General features: G+C 37.9%; 1 protein-coding gene across 7 annotated transcripts in view; it reads right to left on the bottom strand.

Moving 5' to 3' along the window:
• Window positions 1-26,665, bottom strand: part of CADPS2 (calcium dependent secretion activator 2) — a 545,032-nt gene that overhangs the window by 5,314 nt on the left and 513,053 nt on the right. For 5 of the 7 annotated variants that reach the window (XM_049641753.1, XM_049641747.1, XM_049641748.1 and 2 more), the window contains 2 exons: window positions 20,764-20,871; window positions 1,111-1,215 (listed from right to left, as the gene is read on the bottom strand). In XM_049641753.1, the coding sequence (XP_049497710.1) occupies window positions 1,111-1,215; window positions 20,764-20,871 (213 nt within the window). Of the gene's footprint in view, window positions 1-1,110; window positions 1,216-19,127; window positions 19,917-20,763; window positions 20,872-26,665 lie in introns of those variants that run through there. The other 2 variants (XM_049641749.1, XM_049641750.1) reach the window with 2 other exon arrangements.

Raw genomic sequence — 26,665 nt, forward strand, 5'->3', positions numbered from 1 at the left:
ATATATATATATATATATATATATATATATATATATATATATGTATTGCATTTGACAAATGGCACTAAAATGGAAGGTCATCTTTTCAAAAGAACAGCTGATTCTCAATAGCTTAGAGTTATGTTTTTGGTCATTAAGTAGGATTTGTCTTAATTTTAGGAAAAAGTTACACTTGGAGCAAATTTTGTGTTTCCATTAGAATTACGGAGCGTGAAAAATCATGTTAAATAATTATATATATTAATAAAATCACGTTAAGTAAATAAATATACTCAATAAATATAATACGTGTGTTATTACCTTTTCTTTTGAAGAGCAAAAGACAAAATGGCCTTAAGGGATGTGACACCTGTTGTTGGTTGGGATGTTCCCCAACACTCAAACTGATCATCTCTTACGTGTCAGATGGGGCATGCTTCTAAAGAAGTTAGGCAATGACAATGTTACTTTTGTGTCAGGATATGACAAAATAACGGACACTCTCCTTATGCTGTAGGCCAATACAATTCCAAAGCCCTCATGGAGCACCTGGGTGGCTCAGTTGGTTAAGCACCAACTCCTGATTTCAGTTCAGGTTATGATCTCATGGTTGGTGAGATCAAGCCCGGCTGTGGGCTCTATGCTAACAGCGTGGAGCCTGCTTGGGATTCTCTCTCCCTCTCTCTCCTCCCCTCCCCAGCTTGCACATGAGTACATGCATGTGCGCACGTTCAAAAAAAAAAAAAAAAGTCCTCATAATCATATGCGATCCTAATAAGCATGAAGCAAATGTATCAGGAGGAGAAAATATTTCTTTACCTAAGAAAATGAAAACGAAATTACTGTGGACCTACTACAATCAGGTAAATGTGCCAGAGGCTTTGTGTACATTGTCTTAAAATTTGACTACTGATAAAATATCTTTTATTTATTAGTGCAGAAAAATTTACATTTACTTGATAATCTAACTGAAAATGGAAGTAAACAGTGGCATAGCACTGCTGAAAGTGATGTTTTTAAAGTACTTACATCCACTCAGGTGTGTCACATACAATTTTCTTGTATGTCAATATCTAGCCATTATTCTTTATAGCTTGGTGGGCAATTCACATCTCAACACATTTTGTTTACCTTCACAATCTTGATGAGCGTCTTCAGTTGGTAAATATGAAGCTGAAGGTCTAATCTATCAGCCAACCAGACACAAATGACTTTCATGGAACTGCTGTACCATTGCTGGAAAGAAGGATGGGGGCGGAGGGGAGGAGAACAGAAAAGAAAACAGCCTCTGCAGTATTCATGTAACAGATTCGGTAATGAGGGGGTAATGAAACACTCTGAAATGACCACAGATCAGCACTTGAAGTCAATAATGCTATAATTTCCTGTTAACAGAATTCTATGTTTTGCTAGAAAATCTGCTAAGTTGACCTAGGCTGTTCTCTACATGAATTAACATTAGTCTTTCAGCTGTAACATACTCAAGGGAAACCGTGTTTTTGCACTTGCAGGCCTAGAGGCCTGCTTTGTAATTGGTAGGTAACAATGGGCACTAAATACATGGTATGGGACTGAATGGACTCCCAAACAGCAGGAAAAAGTAGGTAAATTACTTACAAAGGGAAATTTCTTATTAGCCTGTATGTTATGTAAAAATCAAAGAGTAGATTTATGCCATGACGCATGCAGTCAATACCTAGAAATAACGTTTTACAGAAGTGATGGTAAGACATCCTCAATCACACCTTTACCTAGTATCGTTAAGTATTTGCCAAGATGTTTTAAAACCACTGAAAATAAAGATGTGACGCCTGAGGAAGGAACATTATTCAGGATGGAATTGTTGTGTCTATAAGAGTAAAAAAGATGTCAGTTGACCAAATTATGAAAGGAAAGAATTGGTTTCATTTTACAAGTGTTTTTGGAGGGTTCGTAGTTTTTCCTCTGTTTATTACCACTTTCTTGAGAGGGAAACGGAAATTCTTCTCCAATGTAATTTCCTGCTCCTGTATAATGTCTACGAGTATAGAATAAGAAATTTGTTCCTGTTTTTTTGTTTTTGTTTTTGTGTTTTAAAGGCAATCTGCCATTAGTGGTGACATTTTAAGGGATTCAGCACTACACGCTAGAACTAGGTTTAGGTAGTACTGGAAAATTAATAATGCTACTCATTCAGATAACAGTAAGAAATCAATCTCAAAGCCCATTCAGCACTTAGGAAATAACAAGAGTTTCATGAGAAAAGGGATTCTGTGTCTTGTTTGTAAACACAAACATAGTGACACAATATGTTATGTACGTGTGGTACATATGTCTTAGGTATTCAAACACAGGGAAAAAATCATAAAAAATATTTTTCTTCTGTATTAAAATGACAAATTCAATTTCTAAGAGTACCATCACATGTTACAAGTAAGTCTGAAATTCATCTGGACTCGTATTTATTAACCTTGTTCTGACAAAATTTGGTATAAGAAATGGTATTTTAAGCATAAATTAAACATGAATTAGTTTCACATTTCATTAGACTTATTTCTATTAATTTAATACACTGAACACACATGCATAAAATGAGATAAGGTAATTAAAATGAGTAACTGATTTACTAAATATTATATCACATGGATGAATGGAAGTTTCAGGTTTTTAAAATGTGAGATAGGCTAGGATCTAAAAAAAATATTACTCATGTACCCGACTTTGCTCTTTCCTAATGACTGCTTTCTTAATTTTCAGGACATTTTTGTAAAAGTTATCAGAAATAAGATTTACAAAATAAGATACACTCCTCAATTCTTAAAAAAAATAAACTGCTAATGAATTCAGTACTTCAGCTGACATATTAATTTCTACTGGTATTTAAATCCTATACTTCCTTATTTCAAATTATTTATAGCTTCAACCTCTTGAATTCTATTTTAATACACATAAACACTCCCAGGTATTGGTGATATTGAATATACTAAATTAAGACCCTCACCTCCACACCACTCTCCAGATAATTTGAAAGCTAAAATGTAGTCACAATGGTTGTAACTCTTAAATTATAGTCCTTTTGCAAGAGATAATATATTTTTTTTGTTGGGGGAAACAAAAGATGATATATGGTCTAGCATAACATACTAGCTAATCTGTCAGACTATAAAGTTACTATATTTATTGTAAGTTGTATGAATTTGAGGGAAATGAAAATCCTTTCTTAAAATTACTCCCTATGCATCTTTATGTTAAGAAATCCTTACACAATTTAAAATTAATTTAACTCATTTTCCTATTACACATCAATGATACTTATGATTAAGTGATAATCAAAAGGGCATTTAATGTAACACAGAAATTTATTATTAATATAACTTCTTTAACACAATGCCAAAATTATAACTTTAGAGAAAAATAAGTTGGGAATCAAATGATCTGAAGTTAACTATAAAAAGAGAGAAAAAGAGAACCACTCTTAAGTAAAAAAAGCTTAAGCTACTTTACCATCATCTTAGCTTTAAAGGCAACCAAATTATAAGGAACATTCTATACGAAAAATAATTCTATCAGATACAAATGCCTATTTTTTGGTCTCCAAGTCAAAGCATTTTGAAGATTTTCAGCTAAAACAAACAAATAATAAAGAGAAAGCAGTACTTTTGCTCAGAGTTTATGTTGTTACTAAGAACAAGCTAACAACAAAAAACCCACTAGGACTGCTTCTTTCTTGTATATGAGGAGATAGACACACACACACACACACACACACACACACACGCACACACACACACGCACGCACACACATGCACGCACTCCAAGCAAATAAATAAGCAAACAAATAAGCAAACAAACAAAACAAGCAAACGGAAATCTCCAGCAGTTTCCTATTTCTGGTGCTGGCATTGACATGTTCCTCTCTGGGGTGCTGCAATATGGTAGGTCCCATTTTTATATCTTGACAAAAAAGTCAAAGGTAGCTTGGCTGCATCTTCCCCCACCCCAAACAAAACCAACCCTTTAACATTACGAAGAAAAAAAGCATTCAAAAAGGGTGAATGTCCAGTAAAGTGTGAATGTTAGAAAATGTCCTTTCATTTTGGAAAAGTTAATTTTATAAAACAATTGGGTGGACGATTCACTTTTCCCTTCAGGGGACGACAAGGAAGGGGCGCTGTGGTCTGCACTGAAGTCATGGGTATGGCATTACTGCTTCTTTCTTTGCTTTGGTCTACTTCGGAATAAAGCAGTAAGTGTATATTCTACATTTTTTCTACATCACTCCATGACAGCAGCCTACCACTTTAACAAAAAAATATGTCTTTTTTTTTCTTTTTGTGGTTCATTCAACTCCTGTAAGGGCATGCATTACTCACTTCATTTTCTTGAGATATTTCTTTTAAAGCAAAAATAAAAGAAAAGGAAAGGCTAGGGTTGACTCTGTGAGACCCCTGTATTTATTCACACTTATTGTGCATGACTGTAGACTGGTAAATCATATTAGCAGCCCGTCTCCCCATCAAGCTGCTACTTGCTTTCCAGCCCTGGGAAGGTTCAACAAATCAACAGGAGCACGGAAAACAGAACATCAGTCTAATCTAGTGTTTAAGGTGAAGTTTTCAAACCCAATCTAAGAAGATCTTTAGAGCAAGCAACAAGCTGAAGGGCTCAGAAGGTGGTATTGACAATGAAAGATTGTTGAAATATTGAGAAGCGCAGCACTTGTGCATTTTTAATAACAAGAGGGTCAACAAGGACACAGCTCCCTCAGTGCCAGGAGTTGCCACTGACTATGGAAATTGCCACACCAGGGCTATAAATGCTTGCAGTTCATCAGCTTTCTTAAACAGTTCATCAGCTTTCTTAAACACCCTGAACCCCCTCAGTGGACCTTTAGTCTTGAATTAACAAACCAAAGCAATGAAAGAGGGTGCAGTCTGAATGGCTGGCATTGATCCCCAACTGTGTCAGCACTGCTACAGGCCCTGAAAAACTCTCTCCATTGTCAATAGAAATTGACAAACCTCCTCTCCTAAATAGTGCAGCTGAGCCGGGCGGGATCCACGCAGCTGTAAAGGGCTCTGCTCTTGGGGCCGGGGAGCACTAACAATGGAACAAGCATGAGCTCTTTGTCAGTCCCAGACTCGGCAATTTTCTAACAAGGATTAAAGTTGTTTCTCCGCGGTGCTGGTGAAAAGAGATTTAGCAACATACCGTGCTTTCTTCATGCAAGTTAAAGAGAAGTAGTTAAGGAATTTCATTATTCTGTTGACTAGTGGAAATATAAAACAAATATATTAAATATGCAAACTCCCTTTTCTGCCTAATTTATAACATTTTGGAGGATGATTCAATTAAATGTAACACTTATTGCCTGGAAACAAGCACTTCACATTTATTTTGGAAGTTTTATTTTCAAAAAGTCCAGCTGCTGGCCACCTGGAATGAGGTCTCAATACATACTAATGCACAATGCCTTTAGACCCTCTGTGGCTGATATTCCTAAATCTGAACCACAAGACCACATAGGGTGTATATATCACGGCTGCTTCGAGCAAATGATTTCTGTCAGAATGTGGCTTCTGATGATGATGGCAAGGCAAAAATAGCTGCTTTGCTAGGGAACAAATCTGTGATATATTTTCTGCTTAAGTGTTTAGCTTTTTATTGATTATGAATTGGTACAACTAGTTGATATATTTTCATTCTTCTCCAGCTAGGCTCAGCTCAATAGGTGAACAACAGAAAAAAAAAAAAAAAAAAAGAAAGCCAACAGTTTTTAGTGCACTAAGATATGGAACGGCTAAATTTCCAGTGTATATGTATTTCTTCATTTATTTCAGGGGAAGCTGTCGGTTTTATAAGTGTTGAGTCACCAAGTTCAACCACAATACCATCTAGAAAATACCACCTTAGGAAATAGGTACCTTTTAAATGCCAAGTTGAATTGAATAAAATAACAAATGATATTTTTTAAATGCTGAAGGTTTTGATAAGTTGATAAATATAAGGCATTCTTTAGTATCCTTTTGTAGCTTTGGAGAGCAACAAAATATTTAGAAACATTAATGCCCCACTAAATATAAATGCTTCACTGTACATTGAGTGTCTCTTTTGTCAACACTGCATCTATTTAACAGAACTAAATTCATGGCCAGTCACTTCCCATTTCTAAACACTAAAGTACAAATTTTATATTTATGGTAAATTTGAAACAGTAACACCAACACTTCCCTCCTCTATATGAGGCATCCCACTGAAACGATGCTATGCTGTTCCACAAAACAGACCCCTGAAACACCAGCATCTATAAAGTTTTAAGTGCAGGTTTTTTGTTGGCTTGGAATAGGAGCGAGGGCAACATTTTGGGGAAACTGAAACCAGTCTCTTATGGTTAAAAATACAGAAGTGTTCAACCCACCCCATACCCATCAAGCCTCCCAGCTAGACCCAGAACTATTCGTGGGGGAAAAATAGAGGCTTGGGTCTGAATGTGGAAGCGGAGGGCTGGCTGTCAACACAGCACACAGAAGCTGAGAGGGGAAAAGGGCCAGCACCTTCTATGCTCTGTCTGCCTGACCGAGCTGGTCAGGGTTCCCTCTGTCTCAGTCTTCTCATCTGTAATATGAAGGGTAGAGTCTGTGAACCTGGCTTTTAAATAAGAAGATTCTGATGTTCTCCCAAAATACTATGATATTAGACTTGATCATCAGAATAAAGGGCATGATTAGAACCAATACAGCTTGTGATTCTTGTAAAAAATGAACTGCAGGGAAAAGCCAAATTATCACACTTTTTCTTTCTACATGGTGCTAAAATACAGCTTTATTCTTCGAAAGAAAAAAAAATGCAAGCCTGGAGCTCCAGAACTTTCTATCACCTGTTATTTTGTTTGTTATTAACTTACTCATTTTGGCCTTTTAACAAAGTGCAAATACATTATAAACAGGAAAAGTGTAATGAGGAGTGAATGAGATTTCTCAAGAACTGTGAGGTACAGTTACTCATTTCCATTCTTTTATGAATTCGGATTATAAAGCCATCTGATTTTTTAAGTTCTCCCTGGGAAATTTAATGCATCAGTTAAAATTTCATTTACTTCTGAATTTTTTCAGAAGTGGAAACTAAAATGTGGAAACTGAGCTTATATAGGTAGGAAACTGAGTTTAGATTAAGCGTCTTATTTGGATTTATACAATAGGTATGCATGGCAAGGTTAGATTTATATCTTATCTATATGGATACATGATTCAGAGTCTGTACTCATGACTGCTAGGTTATTCCAGTCCCTTCTAGAAAACAGTCTGTTCTGTCAATAAAATCTCTGATTCTTTAAGGGCAGTTTGCTGCTTCCAGCAGACAACTAAGAAAACCACCTCTACCCTTCCTGGGGGTTCCTGATCATTACTGTAATACAGGATTGTGAAGTAAACAGGAAATGCTTATTAATTGTTTCAAATAAGTCTACCACACTTCCTTGCAAGTGAATGCAAGCTGTGTTTCCAAAGACCAAAGATATTTTTAAACCTAATAATGTAATAGGTAATGTAAATCAATTCTTTCAAGAACCACACTCCCTTAGGATAACCGACCAAGTGGTTCTTCTGCTATGCCTTTCCCACATGTCCCATTCTTAAGACTTTAAATAATCTCTATGTCCAATGTGGTGCTTGAACTCACCACCCAGAGATCAAGAGTTGCAGGAGCTACTGACTGAGCCACACAGGCGCCCCACACCATGCCACCCTATTCTTAAGATGTTTTAAGGTGCCATACACCTTAATGCTTAGGAATACTGGGAAGGGGTTTTTTTCCCCCACTATAACAAAACAAGGCAATGTAGGAAAAAAGATCCTTGGTTTACTCATAAAGGGACTTGATCTATATACGCAGCTTTTTTCATGTGTTTTTATTAACATAGAGCAGAGAAGCATTTGATTCGTGTCATTTTTCTTCCATATTCAATAATAACCTGACATGCAGGGTGGTTTTCATTTTCTAGTCTATCAGGAAGTCTACAAAAGAGAGTTTATGAGCATTTTGATGCCTGTTAAGAAAATGTAAAAAGTGCTTATAACACGGAAAGATTGGCATAGAGTTGGTACCTAATAAATGTTTGTTGAATGCTAGAAAAACTTTCCTATTCTTGAAGTTCAATACTTTTCCCCCCATACTATTTTTTTTTATTTTGAGAGAGAAAGAGAGACAGAGAGTGCACACACAAGCAAGCAGGGGAAGGGCAGAGAGCGAGAGAGACAGAGGATCCCAAGCAGCCTCCACACTGTCGGCACAGAGCCCAATGCAAGGCTCAATTCTATGAACCATGAGATCATGACCTGAGCAGAAACCAAGAGTTGGACACTTAACCGAATGAGCCACCCAGGTGCCACCATATTTTTTTGTTTGTGTGTTTAAAAAAAAGTTAGGGGTGCCTGGCTAGCTCAGTCAGTAGAGCATCCAACTCTTGATCTCTGGGTCATGAGTTTGAGCCCCACATTGGGTGTAGAGATTACTTAAAAAAAACTGACACAAAATGTGTAAATGCCAAGATATTTCTAGATGAATTAGATCTTCTTAAGTTACAAAATACAAGTTACATAACAGGATAAGTTCCATAAACTGGGAGTTGTACAAGCACATTTCATTAATCGAAAATTCCCTTCATTCCAAAATGTCCTGGAAATAGTATTATCAAACTAGCCTATCTTTTCCCAAGCTACACAAAGAGCATTGACATCAATACTGTTCTTTATTCTTCATTATTATCAAGTAGGCAAGTGCCTCTGTAAGTTTATTCTGGGGCCCTTTTCCTGGTGTTAAAAAGATTCATTACAAAGTGAAAGTTTCAGATAATCAGCTGTTCCCCTCTCTCCTACTTCATGACAAATGATGGGATGCATGCTGGTTTGACTAATTTTTTGACTTAAATGACTAATCATTGGCTTGGCCAAACTCAGTAGTCAGTCCAGTTATATTGCTGTAGGTACCAGTTTGGGGCACATAGTCTCTGAATGGTTCATTTGGGCACTATGACCTTTTCATCTGGTTCAATGAGGCATTTTGGTACACGATTTTGGTCAGGATTGCATTTAAATTCATAATGCAGTATCTGAATAAAAATAGGTATCAGACTCCTGGAAGGGCTTGTATTGGATGGCACAAGCTGGAGAGAAAAATCTAGGCCTGAGGATTAACTATTAGTAGGTCTTCCTGGAAACTGAAACTGAAGTTTCCTTACAGAAATGGGAGACCGTCATTTCAAAATGACTTTTGGAGAGTGCTGTAAGGACTGAACTCACTAGCTACCATCCTCCATGGCAGCTCCAGGAGTCTCCAACTCCTGGCTCACTCTCACAGGATCCATCCCTAGCAAATGGAAAGACCCGGTCCCCTGCTGCATGTTGGGGTTCTCTAAGTCTGGGATTTCTGGTCACGTTAGTCCCTCCGTCTGGACTTCTATCCCAAAGTATGCTTCCCCAGCCAGATCCACGTCAGCCTTTGAAACTCATTTCAACCATTACTTCTGCTAGGAAGCCAACACTATCTCCTACTAGGCAGAATTAGACGCTCTTACAGTTCCTGCTCCTAGAACTCTGTACCGACATCTATATAAATATTGCACCATGTGCTATACATCTGTCTCAATGGGCTATGTGTAAACGCAAGGCAGCAACCAAGTCTTATTTTTACTGCTATTTCCAGCCCTTCACAGACTGGCACATAGCATGCATTGCATATTTGTCGAAGGACTAGAATGCTTTAGAATACTTGGAGATATAAAGTGCTACATACGTAATAGTGAGAGTGAGGTTTTTTTTTCTCTCTCTCTCTCTTTTTTTTTAACGTTTATTTATTTTTGAGACAGAGAGAGACGGAGTACGAACAGGGGAGGGGCAGAGAGAGAGGGAGACACAGAATCAGAAGCAGGCTCCAGACTCTGAGCCATCAGCCCAGAGCCCAACGCGGGGCTCGAACTCACGGACCGTGATATCATGACCTGAGCTGAAGTCGGACGCTTAACTGACTGAGCCACCCAGGTGCCCCGAGAGTGAGGTTTTTAATAGAGAAAGGATAGGAGAGTATCAGAGCCAGTTTGTTGATTTGAATGGCATGTCTCGTTGATAGAGAAATAATTTAATAGATGTGAAAGTTGTAGAAATCACCAAAAAGTAAATGATGGCGTTTAGCTAAAAAAACTTAACATAGGACTAAAACGGAGCTTTAAATGTGACCGTCTAATTTCACGTAAGTGATGAATTAAATAAAGGAGAAAGTACTGTAAACTAACAAACCCCTAGGTCTAGGACATACACGAGTATCCACCTACATAGTTTACAGACACCAGATCTAATACCACGTGTTCAGGTGTTGATGTGCTCGGCTCTGGGAGTCTGTCATGCAAGCAGGGAGCTGCCTCACCAGCATATGCCCTGGGGTACTGGGCCCCATTCCTACAGGTTATTGAGGGCTGTGGAGCCTATCTGGAGGATGGCTGGCAGTGCTGCCTGTGCATTTTGACCACCAAGTGACATGTCCTGGGTGACTTCTATACTTGCTGGTTTTGTACAAGAGCTCTTTTTTTTTTTTTTTTTAAAGGCAGAAAAGTATCACTGCTATGGCATTGTTGGTTTCAGTCTAAGGGAACGTGACAACTCTCCTGGGACCTGAAACAAGCCTGGCTTTTGAGCAAAGAACTCACGAAGGGTAAAGAGGAAGAGTGTGCCCTTATCTTGCAGTCATGGCGTTTGATACTGCAAACAGTGGAGCTGTGTGGGGATGAACCTTGCACCGGCCCTAATTTTTGGCAAGTTTCCAATCTTCCACTTGACACAGATAAATAAATGAATTTCTTGAATCACTATTATCTCTCTTGGAAGGGAATTAAATTTTAGTTTTCCATAATACACCCATTTCAAAGAAAATATGTTAATGTTAATTCTGGAGATGAAAATGTCAAACATTTTAATGAGAAATTAACTTTTTCAAAAGGCCCATTTGATCATAAGAATGTAAGCTTCTTTAAGACAGGGACTTGGTGTATCCTGTTTAACGCTGCCACATAGCATGTGGCCTCTACAAAATAAATACTTGGGGGGGGGTTGAATAAATGGTTAATAAGGGGAGTTTCAATTTCCTACTTTAATTAGAATCCCATCATCACTGTGACAGAGATATCCATCTGTGTGGGATAAAACAATGCCAAATGTTTTTTTAATGTTTATTTTTGAGAGAGAGAGAGAGAGAGAGGCAGAGAGAGAGGGGCACAGATGATCCAAAGCGGGCTCTGTGCTAACAGCCTAGAGCCCAATGTGGGGCTCAAACTCACTGTGAGATCATGACCTGAGCTGAAGTAGGATGCTGAACCGACTGAGCCACCCAGGGGCCCCCAGGCCAAACCTTTCGGTTCCAGTATTCACCACTATCGCATACACTATCCCATACACATGAAGTGAATGGGAGGTTTCCTCATGCATCCAACACATCAACTGAACGGACATTCTACATCAATAAACATACACATTATATGCGTATAGTATGGGCAGTCACTGAGGGGAAAGCCAACAAAAGGAGCTGTGGGGAGTATACAGAACCAAATTTCTGAGGATCTGCAGAGGAAAAGTATGGGGACGCTATATATTAGACTGTGTAAGTAGGAACGTGGCTTGAAAGAATCTTGTTCAACCACATTCAAACACTGCATCCCATTCCTGACTCAAAACCCTAAGCATGACAGAGAACGCTTAGAGAAGTTTCAAAGGACAACTCCGAAGATGATTAGAGGGCTAGGAAAGGGGCCTATGAAGAGAAGTTAAACAAACAGGGATTATTTATCCTGGAGTAGACAAGTATGACAAGTGCCTTAATAACAGTCTTCATATATAGGAAGGATTATTCCCTAGAGGATGCTGGCTACCTGCTTTTTCTCCACCAAGAGGAAAAGGGAAAATGGGTTTAAAAACTAGCATGAAAGTTTAGGTGAGATGGGGTTAGAATTTTATTTCAAACAAAATATTCTGCTTGTATGAACACAGTAAAATTTAGATGGTCTCTTACTTAGGGCTGGGCCGTAATCAGGAAATTAAGTAAGGGCTCTCTCTAGGTGCTGGTAAGTACCTTTGGATATTATTCTTTTATAGAGTTTCCTTTCAATGCATTCAGTAGACACATCGAATAATGGTTTGCCACAACAACTCCTTCCTTACACAGATTTTTTTTTTTTCCAGTTGGACTTAGTCAACGGTGGCTGGCAGTCTGGCTGGCTGTCACTGCTGTGTCCACTCATGAGAGGCACTGCCAGGGATGCAGGGAAGGCTTGCACAGGAGGGGGCTGACAGAGGAGGAGCTCAAAAAGCCACCACAGGGAAGTGGCCTGAGGCCGTGTGACATTTGCTGATGAAGTTAGGTTGGAAGAGAAGGAGAGTAGTAGTCACCAGTTCTATGAAAACATTGCACTGGTCAACTGACAGAGACACTGGTCTCAGGGGAGTCCCGGGTATTTTTAGTAATAAGTCACTGGTGGCCAGTCGCAGTACAAGCATGTAAAATCACTGCAGAGACACCAGGCTCTGCGTGGAGAAGCCACAATTTCCAGACTGTCTTAAATGTGGAAGTGGCATGAAATCAACACTAAATAACTTCTAAAATGCTCAATGTGCTGCTTGTGATCATTTCAACCATCTTTTAGAGCATCAGTCCAGGGAATATTCTAACTTCCTTCAGTGACCATTAAGTCGTTGTTATTGGCTTGGGTGAATGAATGCTGATGTACATTTACACATTTGGGGTTTAGAAAAATGTCTCCATGAAAATGAAAGTTTTGTCATCTTCCATTCATCAGGGACAATTTTACCCTCGCTAAGAGAGGTTACGTGATCAACAATTTTTTTTTCTTCCTATTCAAGCACAACCTCAGATCAGTTCACATGTGAGATTTTCTTTCTTTCTTTCTTTCTTTCTTTCTTTCTTTCTCTTTTTTTTTAAATTCTGAGCACAATTAAAGGTGAGTTAAGGCTCTGGTGGAAATCTAAAGAGCATCGGCAAATCTGAGCACTGCTCAGCTTCTGAATTGCTTTTTCCACTTCTCAGTTCTTTTAAATGGTTTTCTATGGCAGGGACATTTTTCTTAATTAGTCACAGCTAATTAGTGTTCTGGCATAGACAAGCAATCAGAAATGTCAGAGCTGCGAGGCTACATCTCCCTAATCCTTTGATAATAATTTAGCCTCCTGGGAGGGCCCCAAGCTGCGGTAAGTAGTGACTGACAATAAGGCAAAATTAGGTGGGCAGCAGACCATTAGGATAGAAAAATAAAAAGCACTACCCAGTCCTGCTGAGCACCATCAGGCAACTAACTGCACTGCCAGATGAGGTGCCTGTTTAAGCCTGTGTTGTTAATTAGCTGATTCTACAGACCTGCCACATATGTCCAGGTGCCTCATGCAAAGACGTCTATTTCTGGGAATGTGCCAAATGACCATTGTGTTTCATGATCACATTTCAGGAATATAAGGAAGAAGCCCACATATTTCTTGAAGATTCTTTTGAGTTATCAAAGAAATAAGATCAACACGCTACAATACACTTTCTCGCGGAGTTTCTTTTAGGCAATTAGGCACGCGTATCTCAAGTTTCCCAGGTTTTAATTCACCAACAGCTTAGATTCAAATGAGGGCCTCTGGCGGCGCTGGGCTGCGTCTGGACTTGCCAGAGCTATTCGGGCACCCACCGTACATCAAAAAGTAGACTCTTCAATAAATTCTTATACTTACAAATAATAGCTTAACATTAAAATAAAGGTTATTAACAAAAACGAACCAGACAGCCGTAATTCGAGAGCAGAGGTTTTAAACAGAAACAAACTCTGAGGAAACAAACCGCTAAGGAGCAAGCTGTGGAGGGCGTTTACTGAGGCAGACAAGATGCTCCGCAGAACACGTCTGACTAGGACTATCTTAAAAGAGGTCAAACGACTTCAGCGTGAGACCAAATACTGTAGGTAAAATGAAGCAGAAATATAGACAATTAAACACAAAAACCCAAACACCTGGGAACAACGTATCAGAGCCACTAACAGTGTCAAAAGTAACACAGATAACAAATGGAGATCAAACTTTTTATCTACCTTTAGGACGCAATGAAGTACTAAACCATGTTTAGTCTGTGGCACAACCATGTTTAGAAATACATTACCTCAAATAGCCTCGAGTCCATCATTGAACGTATTATCCAGCCTTTCCTATCGATGAAGGAACATAATGGCTATGAGAGTGATACTAACCTTTAATTTTGATTGGTGACAGGACAATCATGGTTGGGCATAATGGTCCGACAGTTTTATATTTGAATGTTTTATATTTGAATTCTTTTTATACAGAGGCAAAACCAAAGAGAACATCCTCTGTAATGGGAATCTAGACTGATTTATGTAGTTTATAGAACAACTTCCTAGTCATTTGAAAGTAAAAGATTATCAAAAAGAAGAAAACTGCTCTTTTTAAATTAACATTTACATACTAGAGAATATACCTATAATATCTTAGAATTATAAGAAACGCAAGAAGACAAAGAAGTTTTCAGTCTTACTGGGCTGCAGCCTGCATTCCCAATAAAGAGGCTGATTGCATACACAAAGAAATTTATCCAAAGGACTGAAAAAGTAGAGTCAGCTTTAAATACGTATCATGGAGGGCATCACGGTAGGAAAGTTTCATCTAGCAGCCACTATTATCCAAGCTCTGTTGATTTCAACTATTCTTGTGAAAATCAACATAATAAACTGAATCTTTAAGGAAGTTAAGAACAGTAGTGCTGATCTTACTGAGGATGAATAAATTCTGGAGTCACAATTTGGGCGCTGATGTGAAACTGCATTCAAAAATTCTGAGCATTTCTGCCCTTTCTTATTTCAGAGCCAGAGACGAGAGCACAGAAATGGAAAATGACTTTTATTTTGAGAAATATATCCTCTTGTCATAGGTTCAGTTTGTTTTTTCTTCGTATGTTATCGTATCTTAGGATGGCTACCGAATTCACGTAGATAGTGTAGGTCAGTTTTACTTAACAGTGTTTAGAGTTGCTTTACTGAAAAGAATTCTTTTCAAGGAAAAGTCCTGAGAAATTAATCCTTTATAAAAAAACTATTTGGATGAATATAACTGATTAACTATCATTTAAAGAATTACTTTTAATTTTATAAGACATCACCACAATATTTAAAAAAAATCTCATTGAGATGAAACTCCTCAACAATTAAATATTTAATCAGTTTATAACACATGAGAACATTTAATCTGCATGATTTACCAATTAAGTACTGCACCCTGATGTGTCTTCAGCAACATGAGAGCTGAAATGAAATTGTTTCAAAGGGACTCAAGAAGGGCAATGCCCAGTAAATATACAAAGATTTAGAGAGGTAGGTGGGTTTAGTGTGCATCCTGGACAATAAGATGTATTTCAGTCAACCCCTAACTACCTCCAGGTTGTAATATTCTTGGACATTAGGAAAGGACCACAGCGTGTGCTCTTGGGCAATTACTGCATAGGTCAGTTTTGACTCTGGAAACACCACCACTGTCCAAACCAGAGTCTTGCGGGAACTACCCAGCCTCTCTCCTGACACACGGGAACCTGTGGCTAGCACTGCATGTCCTTGAAGCCTGAGTGTGTGGGAAGAAACATCACAGTAGACATTTAAAAATGGGTCTTAAGGGGCGCCTGGGTGGCTTGGTCGGTTAAGCGTCCGACTTCGGCTCAGGTCATGATCTCACGGTCCGTGGGTTCGAGCCCCGCGTCGGGCTCTGTGCTGACGGCTCAGAGCCTGGAGCCTGTTTCGGATTCTGTGTCTCCCTCTCTCTCTGCTCCTCCCCTGTTCATGCTCTGTCTCTCTCTCTCTCAAAAATAAATAAACGTTAAAAAAATTAAAAAAAAAAAAGATTAAAAAAAATAAAAATGGGTCTTAAGAATTAGAAGATCTTTGTCATACTTCTATATCGGGATTAGACAATTGTAGATGGTTTCGATTTGATAAAAACTTTAAAAAGGTTGCTGACAATGGTGTTTAATATGTAAGAAAAAAACACACTAGGGTAAGAGAGATTGCATAGAAAGCTGAAAAACCATTTGGCGCATCCATGACCTCTCTCACTACAGGAGAACTTTAAGATTTTTCTTACCCAGATAAGGCACATTTTTTTCTAAATTGAAAATGTAAATTTAACATGGATATTTTATTTTTTTATTTTTATTTTTTTTTATTTTTGAGACAGAGAGAGACAGAGCATGAATGGGGGAGGGTCAGAGAGAGGGAGACACAGAATCTGAAACAGGCTCCAGGCTCTGAGCTGTCAGCACAGAGCCCGACGCGGGGCTCGAACTCACAGACCGCGAGATCATGACCTGAGCTTAACTGACTGAGCCACACAGGCGCCCCTAACATGGAGATTTTAAACTCAACATGTGTAACTATGACGGCTTGAGAGGAAGAGACAGTCTCTGTTTAAAATACTCTGGTCGCTCAGAAAGATTTTGCATGAATATGGAATGGATGAGTTCCAGCTATTTTTCTAAAGGGGTTCAGAGCCCTGGTGGTAGATACACGGAATGTCATGGTACAGCTATTCTTTTATACAGAATCTCTTTTTTCTTTATCTATTGCACTTGCTGTTGATTCTTGGGTGGGATACCTGCTTTCACTTGGCCATGACAAAACAAAACACCTTAAGAACTGCTACTCTGGGGTGCAAGGCTTAGCATCTAACCAATCTGGTAATTTTTGCCATCCCTGCTAACATAGTTGAAACTAATTTAATTTAGTTGTTTTAAAATCTGGAAGAGATTTCAGAAACCGTCTGGAGTTTTGGACCAATTTCTTCAGTTTATATGTACTAACTATACTGAGTCTTAGGCAGGGGACATAACTTCTTGACACTCACTCTGACAATCAATGGCAGAACCGTGGCTGGAACTCAGGGATCTGGATTCCTGGTCCAGGCCTCTCCCGTGGTACTGTGTTACCATTTCAGGTTTTGTAAGTCTAAAGTATGGTGGAGATAGCATAGACTTTATGGTGGAGATAGCAGAGACTTTGAAACTGGAGAGACACAATTTCAAAGTCTGATTCAACAATTCACAAGTCACTTATCTTCTATGAGTGGGAGATTCCTTAACCTGAAAATCAGCACAAATGGAGATGATGGCATCTAGCTCAGCAGGTTAGAAATGATATAGGTAAAGCACGTAGCACATTTCCTGGTACGTGGAGGTGCCCTGGGAATGCTAGTGATGACAGCTAGGGCCAGTATTATTATTTTGATAATTTGAGAAGATTAGGGATATACCTTAAAACAAACTCGGTTCCTTCTATTAGCAGCATGGATCTGCCATTGTTTATTTATACTTTTAAAAAATTATTTCTGTGTTATGCAGAAGATGTTTCAGAAGTTTAACTACTTATGGACCGAAGTAGAATGTCTTGGTTCTTTGTCCTAATATGATCTCTTTTTGATCTTTCAAGGGTACATTTGGCTTTAATATTTTAAAATTTAATGTAAAAGTCTAAAGGTCATCCTATATTTAGGGTCTTGAAGATAACACAAATTTTAATCATTCCTGTCTTTAAGACTCTGAAGTTAAGGAAACAAAATCCCTTTCCATGGAGGCTAGAACAATAATAATTGCAGTGCAAGATGCTCAGGAAACCGGACCATGGCTTATGGCTTCACGAGTTGTACATGGATGACCGTAGGAGGTACCGTTTTTGTTTGTAGATGCATGCAAAGCAATGGACACAAATCTAGGGTAATGGTCATTATTTGGCCTTAGGCACTGATACAATTATGTAAATAGAACCCTAAAGTATTTCACCACAAATATCATGAGCCATTAAGATGCTTAACTGATCAAAACGTTTCTGAGGCCAGAAGTACAGGTAATTACTACTCTCAGGGAAAGTTTCACAGAACTTTCAATAGTCTTTTCTGTGAGCAGAGCATCATGCAGAAAAAGATTACTTAGTAAAACACACGAGTTCTTTTTTAAAGTGTCGACATCGAAGGCAGGATGAAAGTATGTCTTCGGAATAATTGTTTTATATAAAAATATTGTAATTCGTGGGATTTCCAAAATGAAGCGAATCTCGTTTGGGTCAAAAGAATATCCTTCTTAAGGAGTGAAGTTCTCACACTGAATGACCAGAAGCTGGATGCCCTATACCCTTACCCGGGTTGGTTAAACCACAAGTATTGATTCACTGCAGTGCGTGTGCATGTATGTGTATATGCACATTTTCCTCTGTGTCTGAAGTTAGGGGTCTCTGTCTCTTCCCCTCCCCTCTCCCCCCTTCTCCTCCCCGCACTCCTCTCCTCCCCTTTTCCTCTCCTCTCCTTTCTTCCCTTCCCTTCCCTCTCCTTTCCTTTCCTTTCCTTCTATTTACTTATTATTTTAATTGAAATAGCAAAAGTTTGTCGTGACGCCTGAATAAAATTGTTCTCTTCAATCTTTTATCTGTAATAGACTAAGGTTGCCAACAGTATTTATAGGGTCATTATTTTCAACTGTTTCTTGACATCTAACAATATTATTTTAAGTTCCAGCCAAGAGGATTTCCAATAATTATATAATGTCTCTCAGTAATGATCTGTTGCTTAAGATACACATTCTGTTTTACCTTTCAACACATACTTGATAACCTCTCATTTACTAACTATAATTGAGGCAAATTCAGTCTTGGCTAATTAGGGGCTCTTAGTACCCCTCATACATGTTATTCTTGATGACATATCAATAGAATTAGGGTCTACTTTTTATTTTTAATTACAGTAATAAAAATGTGCAATTTAAAAATATTAGAATGTTTAAGGACATTATAACTATTTCACAAGTAACAAGCCCACTGTTCTACTGGGGATACGCAAAATGACAAAACCTTCACAACCAAAACAGAACGGTTGCTTGTCAAGAGTTCTTTTCAGAAGCAAACTTACCGCCATGTCAGACGCTTAGGTATCAAAGGAAAGTGTACATAACCAGGGCAATTAACCTAGACATACTTTTACATTTTTTAAAGAAAGCTCTATGCCCAATGTGGGGCTTGAACTCATGACCCGAAGATCAAGAGTCATGTGCTCTACCGACGGAGCCAGCCAGGTGCCCCCTAAACTAGACATAATTTTAATGTTGACTCTACTTCAGTCCGCTCTGTTGGTTATTGTTGTCACACAAAAAGTCTTCAAAGAAAGTTTGGTGAATGTGAGAGAGATGAAGTAGGGAATATCTTTACAGCGAAAAAATTCTACCTTTGTTATGAACTGATGGCTGGCTTTGTAGTAAATAGGTCACCAAGACAAAAAGTTGAAGATGTTAAGAACACACACACACACACACACACACACACACACACACACACACACCCCTACCTCCCTACCTATAATGGCCTATTTCCAGATGATTCTATCTTTTCTCATCGTAGAAAACATGCTTCAGCTATACTAAGAATAAACATAAAGGAAATAACATCAGTCCAATTTCCCTATTCTGTTCAACATTTGTGAAAATTACCACATAAGCAAAAAAGGTAAAAGAGAATTTGGAAGTAAAACATATGCTTGTAAATTCAGAGCAATACCAAATGGAAGCAGAAGTTGCTAATACGGTTCCAGTATTTTGTAAAAGAGCCAGCTGGATAGATGATAATTTTTCTACCCCTGCAGGGCATCAAAGCTTTTAGGAAATCATTCTTTTCACACATATTAACACTTAGCTTATTAAAACAGATGATACTTTTATTGTAAAACAGCCTGGGTAGAGGCTAGAAGCATAAAATATGAAAGAGGAGACTCATGTTGACCACCGGATCTGACAAACAGTGAACACTGACACAACAGACCATGAAGGAGATGATGACGTAGCAGGACCTTCTGTAACTGCCACAGCTGAAGTGTCACCGCGAAGCCCGTGAATTGCTGTTATGAAAACATTTGCGGCAACTTGCATAATTAAATGAAACTGCCAGAAAATCATTTCCAAAATGCAGGGGAGATGTACATAAATAAATACAGTTCAAAGCAAATATTCCATTTCAGCATCAGCATTGTGGTGAATTCTGGGAAGTTCCAACACAAGCAAAAGCACCATTTCCTTTGAATTGACTGTTAAATAATTACAAATGAATGACAACATTGTTATTGAAATGGATTGCTCTCTTAGTTTCCTTTACAGATACCAGATAAATGAAACTTAATGATCAAGCTCTCTAAAACCACACCCCCCTACTTCTAGGAGTTGCCTTGTGGAAATGAAGACTTCTGTGCTGATAAAACCGAAGGGTTATACCGCTGGCATATGCCAGTGCTGTAAATCAAGGGGAAAGTGTTCAATAACAGTCGATTGGTGGTGGATATTTGGCTTTACTGAAGCTTATGTCTTTGTGCAACTAAGGAGCATGACGTTGACTCACAAAACTTTACGAGGAGGGGCCAACTCCATGCCAGCATTATCCTGTTGAGGGAATGCACAAAGGCAAGCGGACCGATGCTGTACATAATGGTAAACTGGTTATCATCCTGCTCGTTAAAATTAACCTTAGAAGGTTTTTGAGACCTCCATTCTAACAGTGACACTTTCCACATACAAAAGAAGCCAATTAAGCCTTCTGTCAACAGTCAGAGAAATAAAACTATCAACTGTATTAGCCGCATAGAAGAAAGGGGATCAGAAAAGGAGTCTGCTTTGCAAACGTATCATCAAAATGCAGTTTTTCCTGCACATATTTCTATGATGCCAGGAAGCCTTGCGAGGGCAGTTACTTACATCAAACAGCTTTTCTATATACATTTCCTCATTGACCTTTTCTCGAAGAATATCCTGGTTTTGCCGAACAAACATGATATAGGTGTCTGCCAGATCCATTCCTGGTTTCTGTGGTAGGGGAAAAGCATGGGGAATAAAATATCAGGTCTCAATTGTGAAAACATTATTAAAACACAACCTTAAAAAGGAATTCACATATCATTTCAAAAATTACATTAGTAAATTATGCTCAAGACCAAAATCAACAATGAGCACCTTCAGTAAATTCTGTAATTAAAATAAATAAAAGTTTATTACTGGTGTCTGTAACTTGAGGTCACGGTTATTCATCATTATGAAAATGAGTAGAGATGTGTGGCTGTGAACTACTAGGTATCTTTTTTCTTTAATGGCTATCTTGAATGGTTAATATGCCAAGCAGTATAAATGAATGATTTTTTTTTTTTTAAGAAGTCCCCACTTGCAATAATCCTTTCCTAATTTCCAATACAATTTACTTGTCACTATCTCTGGCCGGTTGATTCATATATATTAAAAACAAAAATGTTAGTTTTCCTTGGATTGCCTGCCTCAACTACTATCAGTGCTCAAGGCATACAAGGTAAATTCTATTAGTTTGAATAAAATATTCTTAGGAAGATATTGTGCAAAAAATTTAATGGATTACAAAGTGAAATGTAAGCCAAAATTTTGTGGATTATCCATTGCTTCTACTCATTCGTATTTATCTATCTCAAAGATTTATTTTATTTTAGAAATACAACAAGAATATCAATGAACCAGTCGCCTAAGAAGAGTCTAAAGTGTGATTCAGATAACTTTCTGAAGGTATACAACATCTGGTGTCTTGTGATGTTAGAGGAGATAGGGCAGTTAATATAATTCCTCCTTGTTACAAAGTCTACAAAATCAGTACTAGGAAGGGACAAAAATCTGAATGGCTTCCAAAGAGTTTTCCTTCTAGACTTATCTTTAGTTCTTTTTTGTGTTTCAACTAGCTAGTTAATAAAAATACTCATTTGAATGATCTACACTTGGGGTTGATTCATAATCTGTACTGAGGTATTCATTTGATTAGAATATGGCATTAAGGGGCACCTGGGAGGCTCAGTCAGTTGAGTGCCTGACTCTTAATTTCAGCTCAAGACACGATCCCAAGGTTGTGGGATCAAGCCCTCCTCCCCTCCTCCCACCCCCATGCTAAGCATGGAACCAACTTAAGATTCTCTCTCTCTCTCTGCCCCTCTCTCCTGCTCGTGCTCTCTTTCTAAAATAATAAAGAATATGGCATTAATAATAACAAAATGGTGGAACTGAGGCCCAAGTCCATTGGTCTTGTATCATTTCATATTCATAGAATGTACTTATAACCTCCATCATCAGACTCACTTTGCAAAGTAAATCTTGCAAGGAAATGAAGTGAAAGAGAATATCGTTCATTTAACGATTACTGCTGCAAGAAAAAAGCATAACTGAGTATCATGGCAGCCCCTCTCCTTAAATGAAGGACAAAAATTTCTTACCACTTTTTTTTGGTGGGGGGAGGGTGCATATTTTATATACAATGATAAAATTGCCCATCTCTTCACCAGTGCACAGTATAGGCAATGAGCATATGTCACTAATAAAACTGAATTTGATTTTTTTGGTAACAAAGTTATTTCTGGGTAATGCGAGTTCCTTCTGGGTAAGGAAGCTCTTAACTGCTCTTTTATTTAGCCTGAAGGGAAACATATGCCACATAAATTCAAGGATCCCTTCAAACATAACCCTAATATGACAAAGTTAGTTATCAGTTATAATATATATACTGACATGTTTTCACTCTTCTTTCCTTCAAGAGCATCCATATACAATGTAGGGAATAGGTTTCAAACCTAAGGGAGGCAACTTATCAAATTCATTCCTTTACTATTTTTCTGCATAATTCTCTTGAGCAATGTTTGAAAGTTTAAATACAATGACATGGATAACCAAGAGAACCCTAGGTTGTTTCTTTTCCTTCCTTCCTTCCTTCCTTCCTTCCTTCCTTCCTTCCTTCCTTCCTTCCTTCCTTTCTTTCTTTTGCAGCCAGGGGTGGGGAACTATATATCAGTTTTTCCAGTGAAGAGGCAGGGTAATTTGTACAAAGATTACTACTATTAATACTTGAAGAGTGCGAACCCATAAGATAAGTACTTCTCTCCACGCTTCTCAAACTTTGTCAAAACATCAGAAATGACGGCATCCAGGAAACATACTGCCACAGAATGAAAACGGCAACAGAACACTGGTCTACGTACAATGGATAGCACATAGAAAGTTAGCTCAGCATCTGAACCTCAGCCAGGTGCTTGGAAACAAAATACTATGACATATATAATACCAAGCAGTTGGGCACAGCTCAGCTAACCTGAGAGTTACAGAATATACAAATGAGAGGTTCGTTTTCTCCATCATTTCTTACCCTGCTCAACCCCATTTTTATTTCTACCTTTTGAAAGAAAAGTAGGCTTGCAAGTTTTATCTAGTCAATCACTTGACCCATCAAGCTCACTGGAAACTAACTTATACCTAGGAAGACTGGAGAAGAGTGACTTTAAACACTTGCCATAGATTCTAAGGTCATTTTTTCTGTTTTTTTGATTCCTTTCAAGATAACACTGGACAAAATATAACACTGTCCAGGAGGAGTTTATCTTCTAACATCTGAAACTAACAAAACACTTTATAGTTTAAGCCTAAAAGAATTTTAAAAGCTGTTCCCTTTGGCAGACCCAACGGATACGATCCTGAAATCTGTAGGTTGAGACAGTTCTACAACTTTCTAAGGAAATAAAAATCTCTGGTTGAAAGTGTGAAGTAAAGCTCATTTAAAAGTTTAATCCAACAAAATAAGTGTTTTTGTATTTTGTTTTCTTTCTTTCTTCTTCTTTTTTTTTTTTTTAATTATACTTTCTCCCCTTTTGGCAAATTAAGATCCACTTGCCTGGAAAACAAAACCTAGAATTCTTACATTTCTCATTAGCATTATTTCTTTATCTTTGAGCTGTTTACCTATTCTTGAAACTGTGACATATGGGAATTTCACACCTAGTGAGTATATTTTCATGTAGCTGTGGCGTGAGACTATAATCATTAAAAGAATATACACAAGTAAGAGTAACTGCAACAGTTGGTGACATTTACCAATTAGAATTATAGTTCTTTATCCCTCCTTTAGTGTATGAAGGGTAATTATCTCTGATAAATTGCTGAAAAAGATGTAATTTTCCTTTTAAACAGTTTCTACTTACAGTACAAATGTGTTTGGATAGAAGACATTATCACTGGTTCAGTGCTCCTTTGTGCAAAGACTCTGTTTTATGGCAGTAAAATTTACATACTTTGGAAGTCACTACATCTAATTCCATTATTACACGTTATGCATCTAATTTCATCATTAGATGTTATCTTTTATTAGGAAATGAAGTTTTGTTAAAAAGTAAAAAAAAACCCAACTGAACACACTCTGTTAAGGCTTCATTTTTTGGGGGGGTGTAAATGAATGGGAATGCATGCGACTGCTTGGCAGAGACAACAAATTGCTACACGTATCGGTACAAGTGGGTGTCCACTAACCTTATCAAAGTAGAGGTCTATTAAACCTCAAAAACTGTGGATATGGATGAGGTTTTATCAAGAATATTGTAATCTAGAGAGCTAAATTTATTTTTTTTTATTTTTTAAATGTTTTTTTAATGTTTATTTTTGAGAAAGAGACAGAGCACAGGAGGCAGAGGGGCAGAGAGAGGAGTCACAGAATCCGAAGCGGGCTCCAGGCTCTGAGCTGTCAGCACAGAGTCCGATGTGGGGCTCGAACTCATGGAGTGGAAGATCATGACCTGAGCTGAAGTCGGAGGCTTAACCAACTGAGCCACCCAGGTGCCCCTAGAGAGCTAAACTTAGAAATCTCTTCTATATTGATAATTATAGATTTCTTAACGAACATGAGAAAATAACAATTAAAACTAGGTAGCAAGCACGCTACGCATTAACTACCACTTAGAGTAAACACTTGTTTGCCTTCCACCATTTACACCTCTGAGATCCTTGGTTCACTAAGCACTAACTTCTTCATCTTGTCTGTTAGGGCAGTAATCTCTAAATCAAAATAGGAATTCCTGAATTCTAATTTGTTTCAAAAAAGAACAAAATTTGGCTAACAAAGTTAACACAAACATCACAAAATTCCCCCATGAGCATAAAGAAATCAGTAAGTGTGGAGGGAAATATAGTATGGTGAGGAGCATGTCTCTGACATTGGCGGCATAAGTAACAGAATACACCAGTGAGTGAGTGAGTTTAAGTAAGGGCGTAGGCTCCAGCAAAAATTTTTTTAAGCGTTAATCACTAGTTAACCTAGTGGGATGAAAATGCCGTTTAGAAAAGGAGAAAAAAAATTCCTTGTTAATTATACACTGCAAATGCTCTTACTTCCTGCTGCTCTACCTAATCCCACAGGTGCAAGTCTTCACCCTCCCTATTCATGGGTAGGTGGGTGCAGTGCTGCCCCGGTCATTTTCCACAGCAACGGATTTAGATGCAGAAGAAGCCGCTTAACCTTCCATGGGAGGTTAACAATACACGATGCAAACACTGTCATGGTGTCTGTTTAACAAGGAGACAGATTTTTAAATATACTATTCTAGTCTCAAAGATTAACCAGAAGCTACAGTATAATTGACTTAACGTGACAGTGCGCTTCTCATAACCTAAAAAAGCTTGCCTTGAAGAAACAATCAAGGGTGGGGCTGTGCTACCCTGATGGGTAAGAATCTGCATGCATGGATCTTGTGAGGTTTGAAACAACTGAACACCTTCTCAGTGTGAAATTGTAGTAGGAGCAGTTTCTATGTCAGCTCTGGCATTTCAGATACAGAAATGGTCTGTAACTGATCATCAGGGAACACAGGACGTAATTCTACAAACATACAACTTATCCCAGCTATCGTTAACAACGATATATATCTTTCTTTCACTGTTCAACATATTTTTTCATTATTCTGACATTCGTGCAGCCATTTCTACAGTGTTACATTTGAGTGAAAATGTTCTTAAAGTTAAGGTTTTCAAAAAGCATTTGGAGTAGGTTTAGTAAGTTATATGTTCTCAAATATTTCCAAAAATAGGTTTTGAGTATCGCTACGATGATTATGGTGTAAAATATATATTTTACCAATTTTGTACAAAGTAGAATAATTATATTGTATCTACATTGAAAAGCAAAAGGAAATAAACAGAACTAACCCTTCAAACCAGGTTTTTGCCATCTTAAATATTACATCAGCCCAGGAAGAGGAATAATTCATAAAAGGAGTGGGGGGGAAGAAATGTGAGAGATGAAAATGTCACGATATGAAGTTTTCAAGATTTCTAATAGTAGTTTACCTAACTTTTTAAAACAATAAAACAATTTTCATTGTTCTTAGAAAACCCTCCAAACTGTTATTTTAAGCAGTGAAGCAGGCAGAGTCACCTTTCTCTCTGTTAAATTTAGCGGTATTCAAAATTCCATTAATTAACACTATTATACATTTTGACTCCAAATTGGGAAGTAGAAAATTCTGAACTAAAGATAATGGCACCCGCATCCATTTGAAAACGTCTTTTAGACATGGAATATGCATGTTTTAAGTATGTATGTTTCCTTTAGTCCCGTATTTCTAAGACAGAGATGGTTCCATGTCTCCAGAGTTCTTGCTCTGGAAAAGAGTCTCCTGTCTGCTCCCTGTGAGTATAGTTGGTAAACAGCACGTTCCCAACACAATGCTACGAGAGTATATCAGAATCTGCTATTATTAATATTTGTGTAACTTCTGTAGTCATATTGTTTTCACTCTTCAGTTCATATGAATGCTTCACACTATTTCTTCTACATTGT

This window comes from Panthera uncia, chromosome A2 (assembly GCF_023721935.1).
Source record: "Panthera uncia isolate 11264 chromosome A2, Puncia_PCG_1.0, whole genome shotgun sequence".
In the NCBI taxonomy this organism is placed as follows: domain Eukaryota; kingdom Metazoa; phylum Chordata; class Mammalia; order Carnivora; family Felidae; genus Panthera; species Panthera uncia.